The sequence below is a fragment of the Polypterus senegalus genome, chromosome 11 (assembly GCF_016835505.1).
Source record: "Polypterus senegalus isolate Bchr_013 chromosome 11, ASM1683550v1, whole genome shotgun sequence".
NCBI classification, from domain to species: Eukaryota; Metazoa; Chordata; class Cladistia; order Polypteriformes; family Polypteridae; genus Polypterus; species Polypterus senegalus.
In genome coordinates, this window is record NC_053164.1 from 21,105,105 (window position 1) to 21,123,584 (window position 18,480).

General features: G+C 38.7%; 1 protein-coding gene across 1 annotated transcript in view; it reads left to right on the plus strand.

Annotated features, from left to right (window-relative positions):
- The first annotated feature begins 6,820 nt into the window (after window positions 1-6,820).
- Window positions 6,821-18,480, plus strand: part of capn12 (calpain 12) — a 137,289-nt gene continuing 125,629 nt past the window's right edge. The window contains exon 1 of the mRNA XM_039768143.1: window positions 6,821-7,121. Coding sequence (XP_039624077.1) covers window positions 6,924-7,121 — 198 coding nt within the window. The 5' untranslated portion in view covers window positions 6,821-6,923. The remainder of the gene's footprint in view (window positions 7,122-18,480) is intronic.

Below are 18,480 nucleotides of genomic sequence, written 5' to 3' on the forward strand. Positions count from 1 at the left end.
TATGTTAGCACAGGCAAACGGCAGTTAGTTGCCATAGGCATCGATAAAAATTGAAAATGACTGCCAAATGTCAGACGTCCGTTTGCTGAGTTTTGTACGAGTAGATTTGTACTCTCCTTTTATCTGACATTACCATATCAGTCCATGCCAGTCCATAGCCAGCAGGATTTTTTTCCCTCTTGGGATATGATGTGTTTTCAAAGTGCTCCCTTAACTATTTGAGCAGTTTATATACTAATTTGCCTAAGCATATGAATATATAAATTATGAATGTACTGTACGTTTTGTTTTACATGCAATTTTAATTTCCCAGACTGCAGCTTTTTTTTCTTTTTTTTTTTTACATTCAGTCATGCAGATAAAAAGTTTCAGGGCCGATGAAAATGTAAAAAGAACAAAGTCTCAAAGTTATTCAAGTAACTGCTAGTTGCCACGCTACCTAAAAGAGCTATGTTAAAGGGCCAAAATCCATTGCCACTTGACCTAATTTCTGAGCAATTTAACATACAGGCGAGCTGCATATAATTTACATTTGTAGTCTGACAACACAAAGAAAATAACAAAATTGTGGATCCTTCCATTTGTGTGTTGCCCGAAGACTGGGAAACATGAGACTGGCAGCGCGCATTGGTTGAGGGGTTCAGGTCACCTGACCCTCTTTAAACTCCGCCCATGGCTGCACATCTTGTTTTATGATTTACCAGACTGCCACTTTGATATAACACACAGCTAAAAACATATGTGCAGAAAATGTAGGATTATTTAAAATGTTCGAAATATTAATATTCTACTACTACTACTACTAATAATAATGCGCCTGTTTCAACGGCCATCTTCGGCGCCTGTGCAGCAAACAACAACAACACATTTATTTCTATCGCACATTTTCATACAAACAATGTACTGTAGCTCAAAGTGCTTTGCATGATGAAGAAAGAGAAAAAAGACAAAACAAATAATTAAAATTAGGGAACACTAATTAACGTAGAATAAAAGTAAGGTCCGATGGCCAGGGAGGACAGAAAAAACATCCATCCATCCATTTTCTAACCCGCTGAATCCGAATACAGGGTCACGGGGGTCTGCTGGAGCCAATCCCAGCCAACACAGGGCACAAGGCAGGAACCAATCCAGGGCAGGGTGCCAACCCACCGCAGGACACACACACAAACACACCAAGCACACACTAGGGCCAATTTAGAATCACCAATCCACCTAACCTGCATGTCTTTGGATTGTGGGAGGAAACCGGAGCGCCCGGAGGAAACCCACGCAGACACGGGGAGAACATGCAAACGCCACGCAGGTAGCAGCGCTACCACTGCGCCACCGTGCCGCCCACAGAAAAAACAAATAAAATAAAATAAAATCTGCAGGGGGTCCGAGGCCAGGGGACTACGCAGCCCCCTCTAGGCATTCTACCTCACATCAATGACCTCAATCAGTCCTTATGGTATTCTGGGTTCTCATGGAAGGACTTGATGATGATGGTCATGTGGACTTCTGGCCTTTAATCCATCAATGTAGGGACATCACGGTGCTTTGATCAGGTGGTGGGGGTGCAGATCAACAGCACCACAGAAATCCGGAAAAAGAACAGAAGAGAGAGTAGGGGTTAGTATGGATTTTGAAGCCACCATGAATAATAATGATAATTAATTGAATATACAGAGCATCAGGATTAAACTAAGATGAAGTTATGAGAAAGCCATGTTAAAGTAATAAATTTTTATCAGTTTTTTTTTAAAGTGTTCCACCTATTTCCCTGGCGAATTCCAATTGGCAGGCTATTCCAGATATTAGGTGCATAAGAGCAGAAGGCTGCCCGCCTCACCACTTCTTTTAAGTTTAGCTCTTGGAATTCTAAACAGACACTCATTTGAAGATCTAAGGTTATGATTTGGAGTGTAAGGTGTCAGACATTCTGATATATAAGATGGAGCAGATTATTGAGGGCTTTGTAATCCATAAGCAGAATTTTAAAGTCAATTCTAAATGACACAGGTGACCAGTGTAGTGACATCAGAACTGCAGAGATGTGCTCGGATTTTCGTTTCCTAGTTAAGATTCTGGCAGCTCCATTCCGCACTTGTTGCAATCGATTTATGTCTTTCTTGGGTGATCCTGAGAGGAGTGCGTTACAGTAATCTAGCCAAATGAAAACAAAAGCGTGAACTCATTTTTCAGCATCTTGCAAAGTTATAAGAGGTCTAACTTTTGTAAACACCCCTTGCACCAGCCGGCCCTGCCTAAGCCCATTTTATTATGTAGCTTTTAGTGTTCCTTAAAATACAGTAACACAGTAACGCATTTCTGTTATTTTTAAAGTAAACCCAAGTATTTTGTTTTAACAAAATAAGTGTTGCTTTATGTTGCAAGTTACTAGCAGCGTGTATAGTGCCAAGCTACTTTGCCACAATAGCCATAAAAGCTGCGTGGCGCATGGTAGCGTCCATGGGTTCGCGTTCCCTGCGTAAGATTGTGTTTGAATATTGAGAAAATCGCTATAAATGTTAAGAATTATTACAAATTATTTATAATGGTTGTAAAATCGGCCGTACGTTTAATGCAGAGAACCTTTATGGCAGGTGTTAACAAGACTTCAAGAGACTGGTGGATGAATGGGTATCAGTTAAATCCCACTGGTGACATTTATATGAAGTTCAGCGTTGGGTTCGTGAGCTGCTGGTCAGAGACGCAAAACACTAATCTTATTTCTCGGGGTTCCTGCTCTGGGTGGGGTTCGATTTAATCGATTTCATGTTTTATGTTTCTTTGGTTCATTCTTCATTCTTTTATTTATGTTGGTTATGTGCATCGTTCTTAATTTTTGATGTTGTCTATGCATATTTATTTTGAGGGTGGTCTTCCAAGAGACAGGACCACATGCCAATCATTGCGAGGAACCGCCCTCCACCCTATGAATCTCTCACAGTTCCTGGTAGTTCATTTCAGAGCTTTTGGCAACGTTAATGTGCTTAGTTATTTCTTGGATATTTTGACGTTACGTTCTTTTTTTTTCAATCATTTTTAGCGTTTTGAATCGGGATATTAGGTCATATACACATCTTATTACTTTGGGCAAAATTACTTTGTACTCCAAGGTGCTTCATTTTTAATGAAGAGCATTTTTAGTGAACAGTAAAGCTTTTATTTTATTAAGATTCTACGCGGCGCTTTTTTTGTTTCTAACTGGTGTTTTTGATTGGATTTCTCCCTCTAGTGGCCATTTGTGGAAATGCTTTTGGTATTTACGTGCTTTGCGACTCCAAGTCATAACAGCAGGATTCAATGGATGACGTTCTGCCTGGACTTTCTTTATTGTAGCCGAATTGCAGGGATTGCAGAGGGCTCGGATTCACACTGTTTTGTTTAAAACGCTGTTTTATTTACCTTATTTGCAGTATACCAGGAATGCACCCAGCCGTGACGGCACACACGCACTCACACACAGACAAATGACATAGAGATTAAATAAAAATAAAAAAAAAAAAAATGAGAAAGAATGCACACACGTGACAATTTGTAATTATTAACAGTCTGAATTACTTAAATAAATAAAATTATTTACGTAATAAATTATTTAGATAATAATTTATGAAATGTCATACTATAAATGCTGTAATGCATTTCATGATGAAATTTATATATTCTAAAGGATACATCTTAGTATTATAAATGTTGAGAGAGCTGCCACGTTGTGAATTGAATATATTCTGTGTTGGTAACAGATGTCTGTGGCTATTATTTGCTGTAAGAGGAAGCCACTTAAAGCTGTTATTGCATTACACAATTTCTAGTTGTAAGGCATGTCAGATTTGCTGACTGCTGTTGCTGATCTTGTCACTAGTTGATGCCAGTTTACACGACTACTAATCACTGGGCTTATCAAATTTAGAGACAGCAATGCAGGTTATTTTGCTCCCTAGCTCAAGCTTATTTGTGTGCCAACTGACTGTTCAGTAGCTAACCCGTGCAGTTGGGACACCCCCTCCCCCCCTTATAATCTACACCCTAGTCGAATGCCTAATTCGCCTTAATGGTAGTGCCAGCCCTGATTGCATGCCAACATTCCAGCACAGTCTGACAGCCAGTAGTGTACCACCTGTTGGAGCGGGCAGTGTATGAAGTGTCAACCGCTACGGTGAGTTGAGCCACAGTCTCATTCCCTTTGTCATTTTTCAGTTCTGTTGTGGTATGTAAAACACGAGACATCAGACAGACGAGCTTCTTTTCTGTTTGTGAGGTCTTTTGCACTTCCACATGAGCTCTCATACGGCTAAAGAGAAAATCAAGCCTGTTTGATTTTGTTGAGGCAAGTCATGGACTACTGGAGTGAGTGGCTGGGTATGTCAGAATAGACGACTGCCTTCATGAGGACTTGCTGCCGACTGTCACCAACTGCCACCAAATCACTAAGATTATGTACATAACGGCCACGACCGAAAGTAGCTGGCAGAGACAACAGTGATTAATTATTGGGTTATGAGGCATGTAGACTAGGAAGGATTTAACATGCAATATTCTTTAAGAGAAGTTTTGAGAAAGACTTATACATTTACATCGATCTTAAGATGGAATGTTTTTAGTGATATTCTTTTTATGTTTTTTTTTTTTTAAGCCCCCCAGACAGCTTCAGCTTATTCAGAGTTCCACTGCTCCACTTACTGAATATGTTACTCCTGTTCACTTGTTTCATGTGCATTAGGGAGTTGATTTTAAAACATAGTTACAAATCATTACTTGTTGTGGCTGCTAAAGTTATCTTGAATTTACACTTACATTATAAACCCACAAGACATCTCAGGACGTCATGCAATAATGCTAAGGTCAGGTCTTCTTGACCTATTTTGCTAGGTTGTCTACTATGGACACAGGGATGTGCGGGCAGGGGAGGCATAAAAAGTGAAAAACTAATAACGATAACATAAAATTAATATGTCCACTGGTCTTTGCTATAAATTTTGTTTTCTGTATGATTCTAATAATTGTGATAATTTTTATCGTCAAAATCGCTGAATTTGCTCATTTTCTGCTCAAATACACGGCTGAAAAGTGATGAGAGGAGTCGAGCCTCCCCTCGGATTGCACTCTCCCTCATACACTGGGTTGATGCATTCAACAGGCGCGTGTCTGTTGCTGTCTCTCTCTGTATGTCACCAATATAAGGTTTGCAGACATGTTTATTATACACCCTGACTTTCCACTGCCTGGCTAATATCTTAAATATATTTAGTCTTGCTGATCAGACATAAAACCGCAGTGAAAAGGCACAAGGTGAGGCTGACAGTACTGTGCCGCCCTGAAGGGGGTGCATGTGAGCCCAACAGGTGCTTGTTGCTGCTGTTCTTCTTGGCGATAATCTCCATTGAGGCTGAGAGACTTTTAAAACCAAAGGAAAATAAGGAGGACATTTAAAAGAAAGTAACAGAGATTTTCGTGAAGATGGATAGGCGCATGGACTTCATTTACAAATAAAGGTATGGCCATAAACGGTTTTCAATTTTATAAAAAAATGGGATCAGACTAAAAAAAAAATCCAATATTTAAAATTTTGACCTTAAATAAAATGTTCTTTTGTTTTTCTTGTTATCCTTTTGTTGAACGTTCTGTATTAAAATCGATTAAAGCATCAGAATTAAAAACTTTTAAAAACAACTAAAAATTTAAATTAAGGTCAGTCAGTCAGTCAGTGTTTATCCAACCTGCTATATCCTAACTACAGGGTCACGGTGGTCTGCCGGAGCCAATCCCAGTCAACACAGGGCGCAAGGCAGGAACAAACCCCGGGCAGGGTCACCAGCCCACCACAGGGCGCGCACACACACACACCAAGCACACACTAGGGACAATTTAGGATCGCCAATGCACCGAACCTGCATGTCTTTGAACTGTGGGAGGAAACCCAGACAGACACGGGGAGAACATGCAAACTCCACACAGGGAAGACCCGGGAAGTGAACGCGGGTCTTTCAATTAAGGTCAAAATTGAAATACGGCTTTTTTTGTACACCACGCTATACTTTCAATTGTATTGTATGAGTATGAATTATGGAATTGCGACAGCAAATTTAGAACACATGGAGGGTGCAGAGCGAATGCGCTCTCTTCTCTCTCTCCCACCCGCCGCTTTATATGTAATGTTCTTTCTTATCCAAATATTTACCTCACCTATGTGTGTGTGTAAAGAATGCTGATAAGATATGAAACATAACCAATAGTTATTGTGCATGCTACTAGTAGAATAGTGAATAAGCTACTCTTTTGGGTTTATATATTTGTAAATCTAACTCTGAAGGAGTCAGTGCCTCACCAGCCATGAACCTCACCACACGTCACTGATGCATTCAAGAATTCTGTTTTGTCCACATATTAAAAACGTTTACAAAGCCCAAAGAACTTCTTGTAAAGAGCCCATCTCAGACTGAAATACAGTAATTCTTTATCAGACAAAGGTTCTGCAAAGAACCACACAACCCAATAATGTTCCATTATAAGTGTGCCAAAGTTTAGCATACATCTTAGCTAGTTTCTTTGTTTAGGCTGAGAAAACATGGAAACCTTCCGAAAAATGACAAGGACAGTGGCTCGCGTACACATCAAATAGAAACCTTGGCTGGGTCGGATACTCAGTCACTTTTCAACGTCCAGCTCGGTGTTTTAGAAACCTTTAAAGGGTGATGTACGGCCGTCCCTATGTAGTTTCCTCGTCTCTAAAGTGAGTTCGTTCCTGCCGCGTGTCGTCTGCATCTGCCACTTGCGTACGAAGCTGGCCGCAGGAGCGTGTAGGAGCGTGTCAGGAAAGGGCGGGGCCTCGGGCGCGAAGTGCTATTTTTGCCGCTGAGGTGAGGTCGAACACCACATAACGCTCCGCAGCCGCGATCTTGGAGTCCGTTCAAGCGTCCTTCTCATTCCAGACAGTAATGGCCAACACTCTGCAGGAACAAGGCTCTCGGGAGAATCCCATCAAGTTTAAAAACCAAGACTACCAAAGTCTGAAAAGCGAATGTCTCAAAAGCAAAAAGCTGTTTGAAGATCCAGAGTTCCCTACGGTGCAGGAATCTATCGGGTTGCCGGTGGACTCGGACCCGAGTAAAGCTGTGGTCTGGCTACGACCAAAGGTGGGCATCTCCTGCTTTATTTTATCGAGTTTTGCGTTTTGCCAAGCTTGGCTGCTCGAATAGCTTTAAATGGTTACATGGGTTACCGTCCCGGGTCCTACCTGCGCGCAGTTTGCAAAGCGCTTTGAGTAGTGAGAAAAGCACTATATAAATGTAAAGTATTATTATTATTATTATTATTATTATTATTATTATTATTATTAATGCCCTACAGTGTTTGGTGCCGATTTATATTGCTGGCTCTGTACAATCTGGCTTCATCTTTGTTAAAAATGACAGTCTGTTACATGACGCCCAGTCCTGGATGAGTTGCATCTGAAATGCATGGTATGATAAAGTTTTAAAATCTAACATGTTAACGTGTACCCGACTGCAGGGCTGGCACGATAACTAATACGACCGTGAAGCCAGCATCAGGTAACAACAGTAGAGGGGTCGCAAACACCATACATCGTAAAATTCTTATTCTGTTATCCTTGAGATGAAACACATAATTCACATACAGTACGTATAGTTGTACAGGTTTTGCGAAACAGTGCATTCCCTGAGGACAAAAAAATATATATTATTTTTGGAAAAAAGATTATCAATAAAAATGTGATTAGCTTTAAAATAAAACAGGCAAAAATGGTATAAAAATCAATTAAATGCATAATACAAAATTGAATGCGAAAAAAAACTTAGCTATGACCTCCTCCTGCACGCTTTTCTTAAAAACTGGTCCTTTAATGACACTGTATGGTTCTTTACTGGGTTGTGTGGTTCATCACTGAATCATTTTTTGACAAAGCACTATTCCATTCTCAGACGGGTTATTCGAAAATGAAGTTGGTGATTGGTGTTTTGAAAAACTTCCTAATGTATAGAAGAGAAAAACAAATCTTTAATGTATGGCAGGCTGCAGGACACTAACATGATTAAGAAAACACGAATATAGCTTCTGTTACCGGACATATGCGGAAAGAATCCTTTTAAAGTCACGAGCCGCTGGTATTTCACAAATCAGTCACCATGTTTAGTTACTGTGAGGATCCTTTTATCGCATCTAAATCAATAAAGCTTCTTTCTGGAATCCTCATGTTGTTGTAGAACCAAAAAACGCTTCCCCTGTGGCATCGCTCTGAAGAACCACTCTGGCATCTTTATTTTTAAGAGCGTACCTCGGCTGCTTCAAACCTATTTCTGCAAGCCAAAAGACACCTACCCTGTCAACTAAACGGCGAAACTTAAGAGACCTTTAACATACAGTGTGGCTGAAAGTTTGAACAGAGTCAGGAAATGAACATTTTACTGAATGGCATCGTCAATATGCTGTAGAGTTCTTTGGTCCGCGTGTCCCTCGCTGTCGTTACAATACAAGGCGATATGCAAAGGCACCGGCCCGTCATAAATATTGGGAGGAAGTTGCAAAAATGTATAGGTTACAGCATAGATAATAATCCAGTAGCAGCAACAACAACAGCATTACTCAGTCATTTTCTAGCCCGTTTAGCAGTGTACAGGGTCATGGGGCGTCTGTTGGAGCCAATCCCAGCTAGCACAGTGCGCAAGGCAGGGACACATTTACATTTATTTGTTTAGCAGACGCTTTTATCCAAATTGGTAAACATAATCGAGTTACATTGGGAGCAAATCCTGGACAGGGCGCCACGATAACATTAATAATAATAATAATAATAATAATAATAATAATAATAATAATAATAATAATAATAATAATAATAATAATAATAATCCTCAGATTGGCATAGCAGGCACAGTCGTAGCAAACTAAAATTAAATAATATGGCAACACAATTGTAACGGTTCTGAATACATTACTAAATAATAATTATATATATATATATATATATATATATATATATATATATATATATATATATATATATATATATATATATATATATATATATATATAGCACAGTTTATTGATATAGTACGGAAGCATAATAGGGCCAAAGAGAAAAAATAAGGACAAAGTGAAGAAAAAAAAAAAGTCCATTCGTGATTAAAGTTGAAATTACTTTTATCATGAAATTGACTTTTTTCTTCACTTTTGTTCTAATTTTTTCTCTTTGACCCTAATACGCTTCTGTAATATAGCGCCTTCCCATGTGAGAGATTTAGTTCCAAGTACAAGCATCGGTCAAATGGGCTTACAATAAAACTTACGCTAAAACTCCGCAAAACTCGTCCGCTTTTGTTCACAACCATTAATGACCTGATGATTGTACACTTCACCTTCGTTATAGTTCCATTTTTGCCTTCGTGATTTATGGAATGGTAGTTTTTAAATTAGGACATGGATGTGTGTGTAGTTCTTAGCGTATTAAAATAAAGTAAAACAACAATAATAAAAGTTACATGGTAATGCCGCCATCACCAAAGTGTTGTCTGATGCGATTGTTACTTCTGCCATGCTGCTGTTTATGCTATGATGACCAGGGATGGATTAACCGTTATACAAAATAAGCGGCATCAGGGGAAGGGGAGCACCACAGAAATGTTCCATTGCTGGATTTACCCTGGACCTTGTGGTGCAAAACTGCAAATGGCGCAGCTGAACCAAGTTCCACAAAAAGGGGTTCCCACATTAAAGGGAAAAAAATATATACAATAATAATAATAATAATAATAATAATAATAATAATAATAATAATAATAATAATAACAGAGGTTATTGATGTATATTTTTGGGAATACAAAAAAAAATTGAATCTGACAAGTGCCACATGACTGACCAAGGCTCATGTGATCATTCTTGTCTTGGTCATGTCAGCTGCCTCATTCATTTGTCCACAGAGAGTGAGTGCAGCTCAGTGTTGCCAGATGTACGATACTTTTCAAAAAAAAAATATATATATATATATATATATATATATATGAGGCCATCAAAATCTTTTAAGTGCTTTGGGTCTCTAAAGGTCTTAATCCGGCCCTGACTCCTTCCTTATGATGACTCATCTGAAAGTTGTAGCCTTTCTTTGAAAACCAGGTTCCATGCCTGTGATCACAACTTTAACTGATGAAAGAGTTTCAACATGCAGGTGTCCTTTTATTATAATACTGTATTAAGAGATCAACAACAACAACAAAAAACAAAGTCTTATTTACAAAGCAAGGAGAAGCCTTTTATAGTTTAGGGGGGTTGAAAGTGGGTCACACCATGCAAAATCTTCTCAGAATTTCAGTTTGCCTTCTTAAAGTTTACTTTCCTGCAGTGTTTCTCTGTCAAGTGTTCATAAAATCCGTAACATTCTCAACTGAATCCACATAAATCAAATCAAGCTTAATTTGGGGGAATGGGTATCAGCCTTTCCTGACAACATTTGGTTTAAGATACAGAGCTCACTGGCAAATGCTCATATGTAGTGCCAATCTAAAAATGCCAATCAACCCACTCTGCATACTTTGGTGTTGTGAAAGGAAAACTGCAGTACCCACAATCTCAAAAATACTGCTTTTTTAATGGCACTTTATGGTAATTTACTGGGTCATAAAGTTCAGCAAAAAACTATTTGCCCAATCACCATTTCATTCTGGGAAGGGTACTTTGCATATGAAGTTGGATCTTTGTGCTTTGGAAAAAATAATATGTGAAAACAACCTCAAATCTTTAGTTTTTGGTAGGCTACCTAGCAGGACATTAACAAATTAAGAAAACCCGGACTTATCCTGTGGTACTGTATGCAGCAAAAGTCCTTCTAAAATCCCAAGCCCTTGGTATTTAGATAGATAGATAGATAGATAGATAGATAGATAGATAGATAGATAGATAGATAGATAGATAGATAGAAAGACGTGAAAGGCACTATATAATAGATAGATAGATAGATAGATAGATAGATAGATAGATAGATAGATAGATAGATAGATAGATAGATAGATAGATACTTTATTAATCCCAAGGGGAAATTCACATACTCCAGCAGCAGCATACTGATAATTTCACAAATCTGTAGCCATCTATTCATGGTTATTTACTGTGTGGAGCCTCTTATGGATCTAAATGGAGCTCTCATGTGGATGGGTATTCCAAGAACCAAAAAATGGTTCCCCAATGGCATCACTCTGAAGAACCTTTCTGGCATCTTTATTTTTAGGAATGCAGGGAGATCCCTACACAGGCGCACAGGGCAAGCATGCAGACTCCACATTAGTGGTGTAGTTAGGGGGAGACTTCTAGGGGCTTTTCTGTTTAAGACACAAATGCCTATAGCCCCTGAAGTTCTGTAAGCTATCCCTAGATTCTCCCATTGTGATAATGGTCACCTGACAGCATGAAACTCCATGGGAGACCAGGACTTCAACAGTTTGAAAACTCAAAGAGGGTCCGCTCATCAGGAAGCTGCAGTTGAGCCCCCAATAAGAGCGGAAGCTAGCGATGCCCCTGCTCTATAATGATAATGTGTTGGATCTGTGAAGCAGCAACACTAACCACAGCACTACTGTGTTGCCCATAAAAAGAACTAAAACATAACATGTTGTAACTTTAACTTTGAAGGGTCTTTTTTTTTAAGTAAACTGAGAGGATTGCAGATTTAAGGCTTTTTTGAATTAAAGAAGCTGCTTTGTGCAGTCATTCCGGCCAATCGTGCACTCCACCACGGATGTGCTCAGTTATAGCACGGAGCGTGTGCTGTGGTGGTCATGGGAAACCTGCGGCTTTTTGATACGTGCAAAGTTGTAATTCACCAATCAAAACCGAGTACGCGACAGAGCCCACCCTCTCTGGCAGTAGTATGACTCATTCAATTACTGTTTATCTATCTATCTATCTATCTATCTATCTATCTATCTATCTATCTATCTATCTATCTATCTATCTATCTATCTATCTATTTATTTATTTATTTATTTACTAGTCATCCCCATCCTGACATCACTCTTCCCCCTCCCCTCGGCCCACAGCCTCTGTCTCGGATTAGCGTGTATATATCGCTCCTGCAAGTGAACTTTAATTCTTAGCACAATTAGAGAAGTCACAAAATCAACCGGAATGTTCAAGAAAATTATGGGAAAAAAAAAGATCTAAATCCGTTACGTAGTTCTCTCATTCGCTAACTAAGCGGAGTTAAGGTTACACCCCAAGTCAGACGTGTGAGTGAGGAGGGCCCCGCCCCCTTCTCCGCAGCCCGATGAGTCTCTCTCAGATTTGCGCTAATAAATCGAAAAATGATTCTTAGTGCGACGAGAAAGTTGCAAAATCAACGGAATGTTCAAGCAAATTATAGAAAAAACCCGATTTAAATCTGTTAAGTAGTTCTCTCGTGAAAAGCGGACAGACATACAAACGGGGTGTAAAAAACTATAAGAAATTTCGTGCTTGGACCATGAAATTTTTAAATATGCCTATATACCTATCGGCCAAAGGGTAACCTACATTCTAGATTTCAAGTCCCAAGTCCACATGGTTCGGGAGATTTCGTGATGAGTGAGTCAGTGGTATTTAGCTTTTATATTTATTTATTTATTATATTTATTTTATAATCAGGTAGTGTGGTGTAGTAGTTAAATGCTTTGGACTTCAAACCCTTAGGTTGTGGATTCAAATCCCGGTACTGACGTTGTATGACAATGAGCAACGCACTTTTGTGCTCCGATTGAAAAAACAAAAGAAGTTGAACCAGTTGTATGCGAAATGTTGTAATCTGACTTGGCATCAACCAAATAAAAACAGTAGTGTAGGTTGGCTCATAATGCTGTACAACTGATTTTTAAAAAAGGGTATGAGACAACACAGAGGCATTACAGTGCAATGTACAGTATACAAAAAATATGTCGTCAACTTTAATGTGTTATAGCACCTTTAGCTCTATTATTTTTATACAGAGGTGGGCAAAAGTAGGTTTATAATTGTGAGTATGTGAGGCCGGCAATTTGATCACTTACGAGATTGTACCTAAGTGCAGTGTGCCATTGTGACATTCTTTTGACTTAATGAAGTTAATAAAGCTATTGTAATAATCATAAACTGCATGTCATTTTCCATACGAACAACTGCAAAGCTGCTTTTGCCCACCCCTATATATACGTAGATTCGGTTGGCTAATTATATTGTTTATTTACTTTTTTTACCATTGGAGCATAGGAAAGTTAATCGACTTGTTGACGTTTGCACAGTAAATCAACACTGTGGATTGAGACGGCCATTTGGTGATTTGGTCAGCTCTGCTCTACAGCCCAGGCTCCAGTTGTGTTCAATTCCATCACCATCATCACTTCCTGGAGCTTTAATCTGGGGAAACGTATGTCAACACATGGCATGTGCACATCAGTCGAAAGGAGCACTGATTAAAGGAAAAAACATCCATTCAGTCATTGTTTTCCAAACCCGCTTTATCCTGAGCAGGTTCACAGGAGAGGTGGAGCCCACCCCAGCAAGCACAGAGTGCAAGGCAGGAACAGTTCCTGGACAGGGTGCCATTCCATCGCAGGAGTACAGTTAACATAATTTAAAATGTCTTAGCTTTGCAAGAAGGACAGTTATATCAATTCATGTGTGTACATAAAGCCTATCTACTCTCTGGTCCTTTCCTGTGCTGGATGTGTATGCCCTCTAGGGTGTGGTGACCCACTCAACTACCCACTTTCATTTCTCTCTTTCACTATCATATTCTCTTTCTTAAATAAATAAGGCATGTAACAATTTTTTCTCCAACTACAGTCTCAATCAGTACTGAATCCAGCATCTCATGGTCAATTTCACCCAAATGCGAGAGTCATTTCTTTGGCTATCAGCATTTGATATGGTGCCACATGAGAAGGTGGGCATCAAACTCAAAAGAAGTGAGAGTTCATGGTATTGTGTGTAGATGAGTGCAAAATTGGCTTAGTCATAGGAAGCAGAGGGTCAAGGTGTGAGGAACCTTCTCAGAATTGGCCGACAGTAAGGGTGATGTAGAGCAGAGGTCAGTGCTGGGGCCGCTGCTATTTTTAATATTTATAAATGATTTGGATAGGAGTACAAGTGACAAGCTGGTTAAGTTTGCAGATGATGCCAGGCTAAGTGAATTGGCAGATAATTCGGGGGACTTGAACAGAAGACGGGCTTAGGCAGATTTGTGACAGATGAAGTTTAATGTCAGCAAATGTAAAGTATTACATGTAGGAAGTAAAGATGTTAGGTTTGAATACACAATGGGCGGTCAAAAAATTGAAAATCCACCTTATGAGAAGGATTTACAGTAGTAGTCGTGGTGGACTCAAAACCATCATCTGCCAGACAGTTTTCAGAAGTCATTAAGAAGGCTAAGAGGATGTGAGGTTATATAGCGCCTTGATGTGTGGAGTACAAGTCACAGGAGGTTCTTCTGAAGCTTTATAACACACTGGTGAGGCCTCATCTGGAGTACTGTGTGCAGTTTGGGTCTCCAGGCTACACAAAGGACACAGCAGCACAAGAAAAGGTCCAGAGAAGAGCGACTAGGCTGATTCCAGGGCTACAGGGGATGAATTATGAGGAAAGATTAAAAGAGCTGAGCCTTAACAGTTTAAACAAAAGAAGATTAAGAGGAGACCTGACTGAAGTGTTTAAAATTACGAAAGGAATTAGTCCAGTGGATCGAGACGGTGACTTTAAAATGAGTTCATCAAGAACACGGGGACACAGTTGGAAACTTGTTAAGGGTAAACTTCACACAAAAAACCACAGACTCATGGAAATAAAGACCAAGTAGTGTGGTGGACACTAGGACTTAGGGACCTTCAAAACTCAACTTGATGTTATTTAGAACAAATGAAGTGGATTGGACTGGCGAGCTTTGTTGGGCAGAATGTTGTAATGTATACTGTACATATAAATAGATGCATGTATATGTATTTGTGTATCTACTGTACAGACATAAATACAATGTTTGTGTGCATATGTCTATGTATATGTATTTATTATATAATATAAATATATATATATATATATATATATATATATATATATATATATATATATATATATATATATATATATATATATATATATATATAGGGTGGTCTAATGGTTTAATGCAATGCAGGAAAACAATGCAAGACAAAAGCATTGCTGTTCGGCTGACAACCATCTCCCCACCATTTTGGAATGCAGGGCAGGTGCTGCCATCTATCGGCAACAAAAATAATTTTATTGTGAATTCTATATGTAATAAACATAATAAGTTATAGAGTAATGAAAATTGCATAATTAGATCTGGACCATCCTGCTACTTTATGATACGTGATTCATTCTCTCCTTTTGTGGATCCATCCATTATCCAACCCATTATATCCTAACTACAGGGTCATGGGAGTCTGCTGGAGCCAATCCCAGCTAACACAGGGCACAAGGCAGGAAACAAACTCCGGGCAGGCCACCGCAGCCTTTGTGGATCTCCAACTACAAACACACACATATATATATATATATATATATATATACTGTATAAATAGAGAGAGATTTATATATATATATATATATATACACATTGTATTGTCTATACAGTAGATACACAAATACATATACATGTTCTAAAACTTTTGATATATAAAATCTCAGAAGCTTTAGAACATGTGTGTTTTTCCAGTTTTCAGTTTTTCTTACAATGAGTAGCCAAGCAAAATGCCACCTTTTATTGGCTATCTAAAAAGTTTACAGTATGCACGCTTTAGAGGCAACTTCTTCAGGCATTCTGTAATCAAATTCTCATTGCATCCACAATTGCTAATACAGTACAACACTCTACCACTCCAGTTTTTCTTCACATTTAATCATTTGAAATGCAATGAATGACCTAAAGTGGTGAATAGGTAAGCAGTAAACTGCCAAAGGATTAAATTTTAAAATTTAGGTTAGCAACAACTGAAATAAAGAAATTTATGAATTTTATAAATGGGCCTTCTTTAGGGAATAACTAATAGGTTACAACCCACAGATGTTCTGCACCAATTGAAGTAAATGAAGCCTTGCAAGTTGAAGCACACAATTTGCGCGGGTGTCCCAAGTTCTTTTGATTATGTAAAACCCTGTGTGTCTTAAAGCAGAGTTGGAACAGACTGTGCTACTACACCCTTTGAAGTACTACTTGGATAAAATCACTCAGTACACAGTTGTAAATTCCTGTGATAATGGCAAGAAAACAGCAATTAACAAATTGAATGAGACAGAGCGTTATTACCCTTAGAAGTGCTGGCTTTTCATTTAGAGAATCTGAAAAAAATGATCAAAGTGTCAGTGAGTCCAGTGGTGTCTCAGTTTCTACTATGAGGAGGAGACTTTGTGCTGCAGGTTTGACAGGGCGAGTGGCAGTTAAGAAAGCCATTCCTTAAACGACAAAAGAGGGCCTTGAAATTCCTGCTGAGGACTACTGCAGACTGGAGAAAGTCTTATAATAACTTATTCCTAATAATAATAATAATAATAATATGTTCTAATTATTTACTCAGTGAGTGTGTGTATATTAATTTTTTATAATAACTCTTAACATATTGCCACACCCAAAACAATCTCTACACTTTTGGTATTTATGGCCAACAGTATGTCAATGAATATTTAGGGTGTGTTCTTGAATGAGCATTTCAACACATAGAGACTCTACAGAAGATCGTGACATTCTCCTGCATAACAGTTCTGTCACATGACAGCTTCCTAAGTAAATGCAGCGTAAAGACGAGCGTCACGCTAAAGCAATGAAGCAGTCATAAGAAGGAGAACGTATGAGAAAAGGAAAGCAATTGATTTGTTCTGCATCTAAAATGTAGCATGTATTCAAAATTTTACAGGAAAATGAGGTCATAAAATGTATGAATTGACAAAGACAGCAGCAAAACATTAATAGAGAAAACTGTTTGGGGATGATTCAAAATGAACTGACGACATGTTGCTCTTTAGCTGGGGCACAGCCTACCTCACTTTGCTGTTAAAGCTGGCACTCTATCAGATATGCAGCTGTCACTGATTCTTTTTATTGGATCATGTTGTGCATTCATTCTCTATGCTTTGTGTGTTTGTGTTTGTCACATTATACAATTCTAATGTTACATTTCACAATGTTCGCAACTTTTGTTTGCCAAATAGGTGTCTTCTGATGGGGCATACTGTTGTTGGGTAGTACCCATTATTGTGCTTCACTGTGGCTGTGAATGCACCTTTCATCTTTAGCCAAGTCAGAAGTTTTTTCTTTTTTCTTTTTAGTAATTCTGGTGTGTATTTGAGGGGGGATGTTGTTGTTTATCATACTTCTTTACTGTGTTTCTGTAATAAGTTACATTTTACCCTGAGGGCAAATATCTATCTATCTATCTATCTATCTATCTATCTATCTATCTATCTATCTATCTATCTATCTATCTATCTATCTATCTATCTATCTATCTATCTATCTATCTATCTATCTATCTATCTATCATATAGTGCCTTTTACTCTTTATCTCTTTGTCTGTCTGTCTGTAAGTCAGAATTTGGTGATGTCAATTCACAGGGTCTTCCTTTATTAGAATCTAAATGAGAAATTAATCAAAATGACCCCTTTTATTGGCTAATTTAAAAGATTACAATATGCAAGCTTTCGTGGCAACCCATGTCCCTTCTTCAGGCAAGATGCAATACAGAGAATAGAATTCCTTAAAATACAAATGAGGCACATGAGAGTTTCCTTATATAGATGACAAAACAGTATAAATGTAATGAATTATTATTATTAATAATACTTCCCCTGCAAACCACTAAGATTTAATGAGATTAGAAATGAGAAATGCAGCATGTATAAAGTGCAGCGATTCTTTTACATGGAACTCCATTGAATTCAGAATGTCATTCTGTCTGTTTGAGATGCCCTAAGAAACACAAGCTGCACCTTTGTGCTGACCTTTTCCAGCTGGTGGGTTGGGGGGCACGACCTTGAGGAGTGAGGACTTTCATTTGTTGGCTCTCTAATTAGAGCCTCTGATCTTTGGTTAAATGGTGCACTTAACATGCCAAACGTTCCTGTTTCCACCAGAGAATCCCAGTTTCCCAGCTGATAATAATCTAAAACAAAACCTTTTCGTCTGCTCTCAGTTGGGGGGAGTCACTCCACCTCCTGTTAAGTGATAGCCCCCCTTCTTGGTGATCAGCATCCCTCAAAGCATTTTTGGATCGCGTGTTGTCACATGAAATACTCGTTACTGCTAGGCAGAGGTGCTTGACCCCATGCATTTCTGTGGGAGGGGAATGATCAGTATAATTTAAGAGGGGTGTCAATAGATTGCTTATGGGAAAACATAGAGACTTATTAAAACTGCAAAGCATTTTTCCACCATTGCCTGCTAGAGAACAAGACCTCCATTCAGCTTTATGTCTCATATCATAAATCCTTACTCTGGTGGTTTTAATTTAGGCAACCATAAATGT